Here is a 15,398-nt window from a genome sequence, read left to right on the forward strand (position 1 = left end):
GTGAGTTTCCGCGGAAGCGTACGAGAAAGCATGGAAAGTTACAATTTCGCGTTCAATCTGCAACTCGCTCTGTTTACACGCGCGCCGTGCTTATGAAGTGGGACGTTAACTTAGAACGTCACGTTGCCTTGATTTTCCATGTGCCAGTTTGCGGTTACTTTTGAAAGTTATGCATCGATTTTTTATTGTCGTTGCGAAGTCTATTTCAATTTATAAAAGATATCTTTTATAAACATCTTATTGCTTAATCATCATATTTTAGATATTTAACGTGCTGTCATTTGCACAAAGGTTAAAGGCGTCCTTAACTCAAGCTCCTCACATAATCCAATTAATTTCACCACAAGGACAAACTTACACATTTCCTGTCTTCATCGCACAAATACAAAGTTTGCCAGCAAGGGATGCGTTTACCTCGATGAAAAAGCAAATGATTCACGTTTTTCCTGCTCGTGCTCTTTCTATGCGTTTTAATCGCATTTCGCGACATTTAAAGGCAAAAGGGGAGTAAGTATGGTCGAACATGAGAGGATTGGAAGTTGGTAGACGCACGATGTAACAACGAAAGAGTGTTGAACGTTTTATTAAGCCGGATGTATAGAAACCACCGCACGAAAGGGTCGAGGGGTTGGAAGGAGTGGGAAAGCATGCTGTTAGCGCGGTGCAATGAAATGAATAGAAAAGAAAGGAAGACTCAACGTGGTATAACAAAGGATCCAGGCAGCGTGGCTCTGAATTTGCCCTTCTGAACCTCTCCCACCATTGTTTACCCCCATTTTCCTCGCCCATTGCTTGCTATTTTCTTTTTTCTTCTGCCTCTCTCTCTCTCTCTCTTTCTTTTTCGGTCTGGCTCTATGTCTTCATCGTGCATAATGTAGAAAACGTTGGAAAATGCTCACCAGTTCCGTGACCGTTTCTGCCCCTGGTGAATTCAAAGGCGATCGCGGGTCCATTTTATTAAAACGCTAACGCTAAATATTAAACAGCGACGACTTCGCCGCGTTACATTGTATTGCACTGGGAGTAAAGGTTAAGTAGAACGCAAATTTTATTCTACCTCTTTAGAGGGTGGTTCTTAATTCGTGGCACAAATGGGATCAAAGAAATTACGTGATTGGAGGCGAAACTTAAATTGGAAGTTTCATTTCTGAGAAAATCGGTTTAAAAACCTGGCAAGTACACGCGTAGTTGATCAATTTCCAATTGGACAAGAGTGGACAATTGGATGGAGAGCATTCGACGTATGCGAAAGTTGAAACGAGTCAGAAAATTTGTCAAATAGACGCGTGCTGGATTAATTTTTTATTCAACACGGACAAATTCTAGTTTCTACTTCTGTCTATTGAAAAATTAAATAAATCCACGTAAAACTGTCGGGTTTTCAAACTTAATTTTTTTCGGAAAAGAAGCCATCGATTTGGTCATCCTTGAATGTAGCTTTATTTCGATAAATTTTATTCTTTGAGATGTTTTTAGAAATATTTTCTACTTTCTTCGTATCGACGACAATTTTTACGATGACTTCCGAATATGCTCCGATGTTTTATTTTATCGAACACCAAAGCAGTCTACTTCTACTTATGATATTTTTAATTTTGTTTGATTTTTTAATGACAATTTTAATTTTAATTTTCTTGCGCACAAGTAACTTTACGTAACATTATAAATTAAATGTAATTGAAAAATGTCCCGGATATTTCTATGGTCTTTGGAGTTGAATAAGAGTGAAGTTGAAGCATAGTGAGTTAAGAACACTTTGCGTACGAGACAATTTGATTACAAACGTGTTGCACTTTGTAATAAACGAAGTTATAATTAAACTGTTAAATGCTTGATGTTTTTCACATAGGAAGTTCACAGAGATTTCGTAATTTATATTCTTGTTAAAGAAGTTCGGCGAATATCAAGGTAAATTACGCGTTAACAATTTTTAATCGTCCGAACTCACCGGCTTCCCCAGAGTTTAATTAAAGAATAAATAACTTTTCACTCTTGCTCTCACGTAAATTAATTGCAACAACGGTTAATTAAACACGGTCTCTTGACGAGTGGTCCCTTTTACTTTACTAGGAGATTAAGCGCGGTTGTTGATTATTTTCTTCGCCACCGTGCCATTTTCCTTTACTTCCTGTAACTTAAACCTCTCAGAATGCTAAATTACTTTAACAGTGGTATCTGAAATATTCAATTTGTAAGGCATATTCAGTTACATTTCATTTATAGGAAAATATTTCTGCTTCAAGCAGTTGCGTAGAAGTTTCATCGGTTGATTATTATATCTCCAATAAGAAACTCCTGCAATTAGAGTTATACAATTTTATGTCTGAATAAATGTACTGAAATAATTCTTAAATATATAACATAACATAGAACAATTAGGATACTTGAAAACGTAAAACAATTCGACAACAGGAAATTAATCTGTCTCTCTGTTCAACGTAACATAAAGACCTAAGTATTACGAGGAAATTGCAAATAAATATTTACGTTAAATTCTCGTTCCTACGCTCAAAGTCTACCGCCAAATATTTCCTATCAAGGAGAAATTAAAATGAAAACTATATTTTGAAAAGGCACGTGAAACAAGCGAAGGAAAAAACCTTCATCCATGCCAAAACATTAACATTTCCAAAAATCGTTGTAAATGTATCAAATTTTCATGAAAATACTATATGAATTATAGTTATTTTGAGTATCCTAGTAGTTCTAGTGTGAATAAATGATCGCTATAATATTTGAGGATATATGGAAGCAAGAAATAAAATTGTAGTTTGCAAAATGCTGCGACATACTACTAATAAAACCGATATAAGTTTTATCCAAACGTCAGTTCTTCATCAGGATTCCAGCTACGCAGCTGTTAGCCTTCGCAGCTATCGTTGGTAGAGCGATAAGATGGACGTTTAAAATTCCATTAAGTTGCTGGAAAGAAAGTACGATAAGATTAGTGGACAAAGGGCCAGGCACATGATCCTGGACGAAATTTTCCTAGTCGCGCTATCGCTATCCAGCTCGTAAACTGCAATCTCTGCCGGGCGTCGTTTCGTATTTTCCAGCGTCGCTGCTGGAAAATTTGTTATCGTGATCACTTGCACCCTCGTTCCATCCAATTTCGCCGGAATAGAAGCACGGTTGACCTCCTTGAAATGAAAGGGACGCCCATCGCGAGCGATTCGTGTCGCTATACTATCGCTGAAATCGCGAACATACATGGCTTTACAATCCTTACATCTGGCAGTTACGTCACGCTGATATAATGACGCGACAGAAGTGGCAAACTCGGTAGCTCTACGGCATATCGCAAGTGCCGTAGACTAAGCAGTTTTGTTACAAATGCAGTTAATATAAGTCAACGTCGTTAGTATGTAAAATATAGAGTCTTAGGGTGACTATTAAAAGCTATCGCTCTAAGAGTTTAGTTTATTTCTAGTTCATTTTTATTATCGTTTTTAATTTTCCAGCTTGAACTGCCATTTTAGCTAACTGTTCGTTTTAAGCGTCCAATTAGTTTTGTCTCGGTGTAACTTACATATCAGTAAATATATCAGTTTGTAATTTATTACGAGTTAATTCCAGAGAAGTAATTTGTCATGTCAATTTTATTAAATTAGAATAAAATTTGCTAGAGTACTATATACAACGATTTATGTGGAATTACGAGAAATGAGTAGCTAATGAATCATTGAACGTCTCAGAACTTGGACAGTCCTCTTAGGACCAGGCACACATCTTGATAACTTCGAGGTTATCAAAGTAATAGTGCAGGTCAACGGAGAGACTGGTCCCACGGGAAAGGAAACCTCGTGTCTACGAATTACTCCTGTCATGGATTTACGACTCATCTATCGTGACTAAGTGCGCAGGCACTAGGTTCCTATATCTAGGTTCCTTTTAACTATATGAACAGAAGTTCATATAGTTCGTAAAAATAATCGAAATGTTAAATCCATAAATGGAATCAAACGATAACTTGATCTAATTTATCAATTTCCACGTGAGCATATTTTTTAATATACTAATTAATAATCTTTCAAATATTAGCAGATTACCCGTGATATCACTTGGAATTGAACCATTCATTCTTGTCATTATCACTCACCTGTACATAATGAACTTGGCTCTTTTCTCGATACTTCGCTGTTTAGAAGCCAAGTCCGGCAAAATACATATAAATCGCTCTCTTTTTATATCCGGGGGATCCACGAAGCAATAAAGTTTACAATCTTTCCGCGCGCGCAACCTCACGCGATAGTGATCTCTTCGCTTGAGCTTTTGCAAGCTCAGCTTGGATACGTTTGCGCGCCGAGCAGCTTTTCATAAAGTCTACCCGTAAATTTTGCGCTCGCCTGAAGCTGTCGGTATCAACGACACACTGCATTGGTAGATTTTGTTGTCTCGTTTGATCGACGCTTTGTTCTACACAGCTGATTTATTATACCAGGTTATCCCATAAGTAATGAGGTTCTTCTGATATATAGTGGATGGTCGAAAATAAATGATGAGAGATATAAGAGACATTCCAATATGCTAAAATGAGAACGAAATAAACAACGTAACATTGAACAGGCTATTATTTCTAAAAGTTCCTCTGAAATCTGTCATATTAATTGTGACAATAACTTGTGACAAAAAAATCAACTAAAATACCATTGCGGCTGAGAAAATATTTTTAGATAATAATTAATAAATCAAGCCTGAAATTCAATTGTCTCATTCTTCGTCGTGTTTTTATTTTGTCTTATAGAAACACTGTTTCGTTCACTCGCGGAGAGACGCGTTCGCGAGAAAGCACGTTAACGGGAGTTGTAAATTCCCGTTACGATTAGATAATCGACGCCGCGAAATGTCCGATCCCCTATTTCGGTTAGGATAACAGAGGTAATTAAATTGATTATGACACTGATATAACAAGTTATTAGTTACAGTTTATTATAACAGCTGATGTACAAACTGAATATGACTTGATAGAGAATAATTGTAATTTCTAAATTCGAGTAGAATAACGTAAGTTCGAATGGTGAAAGGTCGAAAACGGAAAAGCAACTGACTCTCTATGAAAATGATGCTGCGGAGGAAAACTTGCGATGGGTGGATCCAAGGACATAGGATGAGCTGATTCGTTAAAGACAGGGTTTCGCTATGAGAGCGAGGGAAATAGGCTTCGTTGGTAATTGGTTAATTTTCGAGGTTGGTGGGTGAGGAAGGGGCTAACTGTCCCTGAGAGAGGCATCATACGTGAGAGAACTAACTTTCCCGAATCTTCTCGTAGTAAACAATAAACTGTTAGAAAATGAATTACTAAAGAGACGTTTGTTCGGTCTGAAGGACCTCAGCTAGAATTTGCTGGGTCCTTAAGGCTATTGAGGGTACGCCGTGAGGATGTGCGGACATCTGATTGCCAGCCTGACCGCGGTATGCGCCCTGGTCTAGGTAGAGTCGCCAGACGTAACAAACACCATCTGAAATATTCGTAACATCTTCGACTGAACATGCATATTAGATGCAAATAAACAACTATCTCCATCGATAATTATCAGTGATGTACTCCTCCTCTTAGCGAGAACTTTCACAGAAATAACTAATATTAGGATCACAATATTAATGACTTTCTACTGCAACGAGCCCACCACACACGATAACTGAAGCATTGCTAAAACTACTGCCTAACAGTCTTCAACGATCGAAAATTCATTTTCACTCTTCGCTAGTAAAATAGCTGTGCAGCAAAACTCAAACATAGAATCGCAACTTCCACTACATCGATCAAAACCTTAACGCTTCTATTCGTGATATGTTACCATATTTTCTTATTTCTCTACTCTTTCTCTTTATCGCTGTTTCCGAGCTACAAAATGTCATCGACGATCGATGATCCAATTCACATTGAAAAGTTTTCAGTTTACTAGGTAGTTGGAAACGAGACGATCAATTTTTTCTCTAAATGATTTGAAATAAGTACCGTACATAATAATACGCTAAATTTTGCGTGATTCTACACATTTATAAAATTGTCCATTTTATACGCAACAAATTAATATCAGGAACCAAAAATTCATCCTCGTAATTTCAGCGTTCCTCGAGTCCTCGAGTACTTCGAATTCCTCGATCAGTTAATTTCTAAAACACTCGTTTCCATTTTCAGTTCAGCTGACCTTTTATCTTTCACCGCTGTATTTTTCTCGCGAGTACGAAGAGTTTTCTGAAAATAAAGAAAAAGAAACAAGAAAACGAGCTCTAATGGATTCCATCAGGCTAGATAAATTTCGCCGGAGCTCTCAAAGAATCTTCATTATTTCGCGATCACTTATTACCAGCGCTTCTGCTTTCGTTCTCGAGGGCAACGTACATCAACCAGGTGAATCTATCTCCATTCTTGATCTTCTCCGACGGTTGATTGTCTTTCGACCTAGCGGGAAATAACGCTGGAACCCGGATGACTTTGACGGTTTCTAATCTGCTCGTCTCGCCTAGAAATGAAATTTTCTCGCTACACGACGCTCCTTGCTCCCTGCTGAGCACCTCGAATCGCTAAACGAATTCAAAATTGTAGCATGCCGTCGTCGTTCAAAGAACTTGCGCGGAACGCATGTCGGCAAACGTGTCTGGATTGGGATTAGTGGATTAGTAACGAGATTAACCTCGCGGAGACTGTCTGTGGTTTTTCCCTTCATATATCGAAGGCGTGCTGAACAAAGTTTTACTCGGTAAATATGAAATTGAATATTAATAATCGTATTTAACCTTATGGAGATAAAATAAAGAGGAGATTACCAGACTCGCAACAAGATACAGAATAAGAATAGAAACACACCCGAACCAGCTGGCAGCTGAAACGTGCAACACAACAAACATCGCAAGAAGACTAAAAAGGAATCACCTAATAGACCTCATAAAAGATATAACTTAGAAAAAACGAAGCTGTCACCCCACTGGGGGTAGCCACCCACATGCTATATTTATTTTATTTTATTTTTTTATTTACCAATGAGATAAAACACTTTTCCAAATGTCCTTCAGGACAAATTGTAAAAACCAAAATAAAATAAAAAAAAAAAATTTCTCGTGGCATAATTCTCAATATTTGAAAAAATTTGCTTCCCATTGAGCCTTCAATGACTTTTGTACGAATCTCAGAATTTTCGTTTCCCGTGATTATTAAAAGATCAAATTTGCTATAATTGTTAGGATTGCTTACGGCGGAATGGGTATAGAATTAGTGTTAGAATATGGAGAAACATGATGAAAAAATACGAAGAGAAGCTAGGGACAATACCGAATCGGAAGGAAACTACAGAAATGACGGAAATAACCCGACGATTTCTAGAACGAAAGTTTCCAGTCGTTTGCTTTATTGCCTCCTTAAGACGGAAGTCGTCGTTCGATTATAGCTGTCTTCTAATTACGAAAACTTCCTTATCATTCTTTCGTAGTCTCTTTTTCCCCATAGAAAATGCAACATTTATTCCCTCGGGATTGAACGTTAGAATTGGACGAGTTTCTTTCGGAAGAATTACAGCAAGTATCTTGTAAATTTTACTGTAAATTTGTTATTCGAGTATAACAGATGCTAACGTATGACATAAGTTTTTTTTTTTATTTTATTTTGGTTATTTTACAATTTGTCCTTATGGACATTTGGTAAAGTGTTATATCTTGTTGGTGAAGAAAAAAAAATAAAAATAAGAAATAAATATAGCATGTGGGCGGCTACCCCCAGCGGGGTGCCAGCTTCGTTTTTTCTAAGTTATATCTTTTATGTATAACATAAGTAATCGTAAATTCTAAATTACTATAATAGTAAATTCTAAATTAAGATCCATAATAAATTCAAGTAAATGAAATTCTATAGAAAATCAACAAATATGGCAAAAATATGTAAGTTGATTAATATATCTTCTGACAAGCTCGTATACAGTGACTCGTATTAATATTCGGGCACCACGATGTGCGCAACATTAATCTTGTACACATTTGCTTTTAATAAGTTTGTTTTAATATATTAAAGTAAATATTTCATTTGGTAGAAACGTACGTTTTACTGAGTCGAGCATTAAATCTATTCTCTTTTTATTAATACATTTATTTCGGAGAACGTTATAAAAATTGTCTAAAAGATATAATAAAATACGAATCTGAATTTATAAAAAAATAGGATAAATAAATTACTCGCTGATTAGATAAATTTTACATAAGAATAACGACGCTTGGTGTGCATTTTTAGGAAAACATAAACGAACGTACTACTCAAACAATTTATCTAATGCGCGTACTTGTTCCAAAGAAGAAAGAATAACCAAACGAAATAATTCTTCAATTTCATGAAATATCCAAACATTAATGCTAGTCGCTGTAGCTTTATCGTTAACTTATTCCAGGCTATTCCCATGTCTGGACGCGAAACGAGGCGCAAAACAAAAGCGGTTTAAACGCGGGCGAGAAAGAGGAAAGGAGAAACGGTGTCTGGCAGGCGGGAAGCAGGATCGATGACGAAAACAAAAACGAACGGCCGCAGCCTGTAGAAGCTCGGATAGTCCGGTGACGTTGGAATGTTTTATAACGGGTGGACCGTGCGTTTTCTTCGTCCCGCCGAGCCGCGTTTTCTCCTCGCCTTTCTCCTTTCTTCCCCTTTTATCTTTCTTTCTTCTTTTTTTCCTTTTTTCGGACAGAAGCGACGCTAGATTCCTGACGCTGAATGGTTGCGATTGTTACAGCGACGACAAAAGTTTAGCTAAAACGCGGGCAGACCCGGTTTCGCGGACTTGTTTTCCCGGTTTCTTTTGCGATTAAACGCGCACCGCAATTGTCCGGTTTCTTGAAAAAGAGCCAGCCTCCTCCTAAGTGAGGTATACTCCGTGCGTCATTGCATAGCCTTGGCGCATGGAACGATTAGGACGAGGTACGCGGTAATTGTTTCGTAGAAGCCAGCAAAGGGTGAATGAGGAAACAGTGAATGAGAAGCGAGTACCTCGATGAATTTCAGACGAGTTCCTAACAGAATTGGATCGATTATTTCAAGTTCTAGTTCTTTCTGTGTTATTCTTGCAATTTTTTTTTTTGGTTTATTTTATTTTGGTTATTTTACAATTTGTCCTTATGGACATTTGGTAAAGTGAATCTTGTTGGTGAAGAAAAAAAATAAAAAATAAAAATAAAAAATAAATATAGCATGTGGGCGGCTACCCCCAGCGGGGTGCATTTTTGCAATTGAAAGTGTTTTTCATTAGGTGTACAGATTAACTCGTTGCCTTTAAGTCTGTTTGATATGACGTATAAGAGGAAATCATCTTAGTTCCAAGTTATTCTTTTATTATTCATTAAAATCCTATTCTTTTCGAGCGATTCAATATTTATTTATAATTCAAAAAGGAATGTTATTTGAACTCCTTAGCATCTTTTCTGTTGCCACTGCTCGCAATTTATTTATTGCAGAGGGACGTTATAATAGTACCTAAATTGTAATTGTAATACAATACATTAAATGTAAATTAATATTGTTTAATTATTTTGTCGTAAACGTAGAATACTTGAAATAAAAGAAGATAAGTATTTTAATAAATATATAGTAAAATACTAAATTAAATGATAAATTTTACAGAAATCTTAAATTCAGTTACATTTAATTGAGAATTATAAGAAACATTTTAGTTTCTACTTGCAATTTGTTGCATACTGCCTATTATTCATATTCTTTTGTGTTTTATATATATTTTGAGAAATATTTCAACTATTCCAAACACGAGTATGGAAATAAGATGCTTTTTATGGCTCACAAATACATCAACAAAATTCTAATGCGTACATTTCATCATCTCCTTTTTCAATTCGTTTGAAGACCTTTAGAAGATAACGTGATCTCGTGAAATCATCATCTTCGTAATTCCTTGAGAATTTATGCTCTTCTATTTTGAAATTATACCTCTATTCTCTCTTCGCATCGCTGATTTCATTTAACTTCAATTTACTATTTAGAACCATTTACTGTACCACGAGCTGCAATTATCCAAGATAGAACTAGCAAAAAACTTTACAAGATTTTCTATCGCGCGACATCGTGGTTCATTTGCAGTCAACGAATCGAGCTAAACTCTGCGGAAGCGTAAATTTCGAATAGAAACGGTAAGTTTTTCGTCGAACCAGATCCTCTCCTCCTTTTTTCCCTTCTTCGCGATTCCTCGTCGATGGCAAGTTTACGAGGGAGGAATTCTACCCCGTCAATACTGTATTAGCCCGCGATAAGTTTAAGCCATTTGAATCCTCGGCGAGTTGGCTGGGCTTTACCTAGCCGGTTCGCGCAACTTTAATGGCTCGCAGATTTAACAGGACACAGGTAGAAACTTTGTTCCAGGACCGAATGAAAAGCTCCAGGCATTCGACTGTCCCTCTACCGAAACGAATTTCTGATTTCGTACACGTACCAACTTCGAAAAGTTACTGTCGTTACACTGTTCCATTAAAGCTTCGCGAACATTAAAAGGAACGACTAAGTCAGATGGCCATCTCGAAAATATGATAATCTTGCAGAGAACGGTATATCATAATCGAGATAATCGTGTGAAAATAGTATTCTGGCATGGTTATTGTAATTTATATAGTAGTTTATAAAAGTATTTATATTATCATTGATTAATTGCAATTGTGAATTTCTATGCATTTATGGGATATTTAAAGAATATCGAGTTATAACGTTTAGTAGGCGAAAAATACGTTTGCGAGGGTCCTCTTTTTCGAATTATGGTCACAAAAATTTGAATCTATGTAAACATCAGCATCTAGTTATCATGGAAAATTTTCCTAAGTATGGTACGTATATCACACGAATTCTTCTTTTCTCAAACTTCATTGTAACATACATCTTCTAATAGATGCATCGAATTGGGAATGTTCTTAAAATATTGAAATATATGAGAACTTAAACACATTGTACAAGTTAATAAGAAAATTAAAACGATGTATTCCTGTTAATTTTTCCAAAAATACCAGAAGGAAATATTATAAAAGGAATAATCGAAGAACCAAACTGAATGTTACTATTACACGTTGTTAGTTTGAGAGCTTTCGAAAAAGAATCAGATTTTCATTCATCGTTACTTCTTACTTTAAGAGTATCATAAAGTGAGATATTTATGCGACTATAAAGTTACAAAATATGGCTTTAGACCTCCGTTGGCTCCATTCCTGATGTTGAAATTCGCGCGAAAATCGTGCCTGTAAAATTTCAACGATTATTACATCGCGCTTAGTCCGTCCCAATAACGAATCGTCGGAAATCAGTTTCATGGACCGTCTCTGTGTGATTCAAACGAATTTAAATCCTACCTACGCTTCCCGTGAAATATCGGTTTAACGACATTATCGAGCGACTGCGTATTTCCTCTGCAATCAAATCCGGCTTTATGCATCAGCATATTTAATCGGCAGACGACGACGTTACGTTAATTAATATGTTTGCTAATAACGTATTAATCTATCGTTAAATAGCGCTTCGACGAGAATTAACACGATACAAACTATCATTCGATGATTTGTGAATCGTTTATGAAACGGATTGCTTTATTAATTATTCGAGGATTACGCGAGAATGTACAAACTTACAACTTCGAATATCTTTCTTTAACGATAACGTAGATATGGAAAACTTCGAATTAAATTTATACTTATGTAGAGGATTTTGTTAGAAACGCTTAAAACATTTATATGCGCGTATAACAAAATATTCGACTAACATTTGACTTTATCCACAGTTTTCTCAATTTACAGATCTATTAACATTCGTACCAATTTCCTTCCAGTCTCCTAAATAAATATAAGCGATGACAAAAGAGTTATATGTGCCATTATTGGAACTCACGAGCATTTTCCGCTATTTCTACGATATTTCATTGCTATCGATCTCTATGTATTTTAAGCAAACAAAAGTTAAAATACTGTGTAGCTGGAATGTAGAGGATTAATCTTTTACAGCAGTTGAATTTGGCAAATATCCCAAAAGAACTGGAAAGCTGCTGATCATGTGCGAGTTTTGCAACGTCATCTCGCTTTAACGGGCTGATTCTGGTTAAATCCTAGATTTTCCTATTTGCTTTTGAAAGAACAGAAACGAATTCCAGAATAAATTAATCTGTTTACGAGATTCGCATGTGATACGCGTTATTTATTACGAAATTCATATTTCCTATTGAATTCCTAATAGTAGTATAAATTATGTCATAATATACATTATACATAATTGCCAAATTATTGCTTTGGTATATCACATAGCCGGTGATGTTATTAACATATTGATTAACATATTTGTTCGTGTAAATTGCAATCTGTACGTTCAATTAATATTGTCAATCGACAAATGTAAATTACGTTGAAATATGTAATGCTCAAGCAAATCAAACAAGCTTTTTCCACTAAAAATCGATTTATTTATTAGTTCATTATTACAATCGCTGTACTTATATAATTACATTACACTTTACATACTTTATACATCAAACCATTTATATCAAAAATTCAATAACCCTCACGATATTTTAATTGCAAACAAAAAGTCACTGTTCCTTCTCGCAGCTTAAAGAAAATTCATCGCCGTGAAAGTTCGTAGAGGCTCCTTAGAGTAATCACGATCGATTAACCAGACCCGTGTTTCATTTCAGGCTTTGGTCTATCGAGACGGGAACCTGGTGTCAGGCTCGCTGGAAGCCTTGGTACAGCATATGGTACCCACCGAAGAATATTATCCCGATCGGGCGTACCTCTTCGCCTTTTTGCTGAGCGCCAGACTCTTCATCAAGCCGCACGAGCTCCTGGGCGAAGTCTGCGCCCTCTGCGAGCATCAGCAAAACCTGACTGGAGATAGTGGCAAGGTGAGCCACGAATGCAACCGTCCCACAAAAGCCCACCAAGAACCTTCCGGGCGTGCACTTTACGGCCACCGCGTGCATTATCGTTTCATCGTCTCGCAAGCTCGACCCCCTTTTCGCATTCACCCCCTCGGAGAATCACCCTGGCACGCTCGCTCTCGTTCCAGTTGTAATAACGAGCACGCGTATCCAGGCCAGAAATGTTTCGCTCGCAAATGAATTTCCACCCTAACGATTCTTCTCTTTTCTTCTTGTTTAGCTGCTGTCTTCTGCTTTAGTATCTTTACTGATATTTTTACCCGATTTTATTTTTTTCGGCTTCTTCTATAATTTAAAGTTACGTTCTTTTGCACTTGGCGCTTTTTAGTATTTTAGTCTTTTTCATTATACGTTCTCTTCTGTGTGTTCAGGGTGGAAGAGATTCGGATGTTCAAATGTCATGGTGGTCCGTTATTTTACGCTGAGTTGCATTATTCTTTGTGCGGGATTTACTTACTGGCGAAACATGTACTATCTTATTAATATCATCTTTGTCTGTGCCTTGTATAATCTACATTTGCGAAGGAAATAATTATGGATACGCAATATTCGATATAACGCGTTATAGTTGGCTTATCGAAGCAAAAATAACAGAATCACATTCGTTCGAATATAATTGCGATAATCAAATTACCAATACTATCTTGTAGATCTCGAACAATAATTCAACCCTTTTTTGATCGACCGTACCATTTAAAATCTGTCAAATAGCGAGTCTAAAAAGTTTTTTTTTATTTTATTTTGGTTTTTTTACAATTTGTCCTGAAGGACATTTGGTAAAGTGTTATATCTTATTGGTGAAAAAAAAAATAAAATAAAAATAAATATAGCATGTGGGTGGCTACCCCCAGCGGGGTGCCAGCTTCGTTTTTTCCAAGTCATATCTTTTATGTAGTCTAAAAAGTGACTAATTATCTCAAAGCATATTGATGCTTTTTTTCTATTTTCTGATCGTCTTAAATAGAAAAAGATGTAGAACATTAAGAAGTTCGCACAATCCGTATCGCTTCGCAATCTCTGAAGAGTCCCAAGTTTTCGAAAGTTCTGAAAGATTCGTTGGACACTGTGCATTCTGTGGCGTTCCAATTTCCGCATCTCATCTAAAACTTGTTTGGCAACGCATGTACGAGCAAGTGAACTAATAAAAAGGGAGGAAGTGGAACCGGTTGGAATCTGTCTGGCGTGTTCCAGGAACGTCTGCAACGTTTCGTGCCACGACTGGTGCAGCTGCTAGCCGAATGGACAGAAACATTCCCGTACGATTTCCGGGACGAGAGGGTGATGGGCCACGTCAGGTCCATCACGCAGAAGGTCGCTGCGGTCGACGCTGCGGCCAGGCAGGAAGTTTCGGCATTGCTGCAAAACTTGCTGCTTAGACTGACGGCCCTGGAGAGGTACGAGGAGGGTTTGGCTAGACTGGCGACCGAGGCAACGACAGAGCAACTTTCACAGGTTCGTATAAATGCGCTAAATATGAGTATTAGTACCGTCCAAGCAAATGCCCCTTCTTAAACGATCGCCTCGTTTGATTCATCGTGAGATTCTGGGAAACTCTGTGATTCATTGTGTAGGAATTTAATTGAACGTTTCGGAGTTTCAAAGTCTCGATTGGACTTATCTGCCGGCTATAGATCATCATCTCTGAGAGGGATCTAAAGTTTTGTTTTACTATTACGATATAGTAGAGCATTTTAGAAGTTTTATCGTTCGTGTATTTTTAATCGTAAACAAGACTTTAACAATCAGATGTATGTCTAGTTAAAAGAATATTTAAAGGTACAGTACAAAAGAACAGTATAAAAGAAAATTAAATTGTAATTGAGAAGACGCTAGAATAAATTATTAATCACATTCTTAACAATTTTTACATAGCCTTTAGAGTTTCCTATATTCTGTGATCTCTATATCATTATTTTATCCGCATAACTTCTTAGACCGGTATAATCGCATTGAGGAAACAGCAAAAGAGACTCGCACGTCGAACAACTTTTGTTTGCATCAGCTATACCAAATATTAGATCGTTTAGGCGTACAAACGTTCCAGGAACTTAACCGTATTGATCGAGTTTAACAACGATTACTCGATTAACTGTAACCACGGCGAAGTTCCGGTATAATGAACCGATAATATTCTGTCTATGGTACTTGTTCGATCCGCCGTCCGTTCGTTTCGTGCACCAATTCCGTTCCCGTAACACGGGACTCTTGTTACCGTTTAAATGGCTCGCCCATGTCGTTTGTGCTTATATCGATAGCAACGCACTTCTGGCATTTGCATCAGTACCATACACATGTGCTATGGTTATCCAATCGCGTGTAAACGTTTGCATAAGGCGTTCCCGACAAGCATCCCAAAGCTTCTTTTCGAGTATCCATTTAAATCTTGCATTCTAAAAATAGGTACTCCGACAAATCTTTCGTCTTCAATTCGATCAATATCGCGGAAAATATCGATAACAGTACAGAAACTTTTATTGTATTATCATCTGAAAGTTTAAAATTCAAGTT

The 15,398-nt window shown here is 36.9% G+C and overlaps 1 protein-coding gene across 2 annotated transcripts in view; it reads left to right on the plus strand.

Annotated features, from left to right (window-relative positions):
• LOC132909868 (uncharacterized) overlaps positions 1-15,398 on the plus strand; it is a 679,960-nt gene that overhangs the window by 619,362 nt on the left and 45,200 nt on the right. For both annotated transcript variants that reach the window (XM_060965019.1, XM_060965020.1), the window contains 2 exons: positions 12,645-12,854; positions 14,082-14,342. In XM_060965019.1, the coding sequence (XP_060821002.1) occupies positions 12,645-12,854; positions 14,082-14,342 (471 nt within the window). The remainder of the gene's footprint in view (positions 1-12,644; positions 12,855-14,081; positions 14,343-15,398) is intronic.

This window comes from Bombus pascuorum, chromosome 8 (genome assembly GCF_905332965.1).
Source record: "Bombus pascuorum chromosome 8, iyBomPasc1.1, whole genome shotgun sequence".
NCBI lineage: Eukaryota > Metazoa > Arthropoda > Insecta > Hymenoptera > Apidae > Bombus > Bombus pascuorum.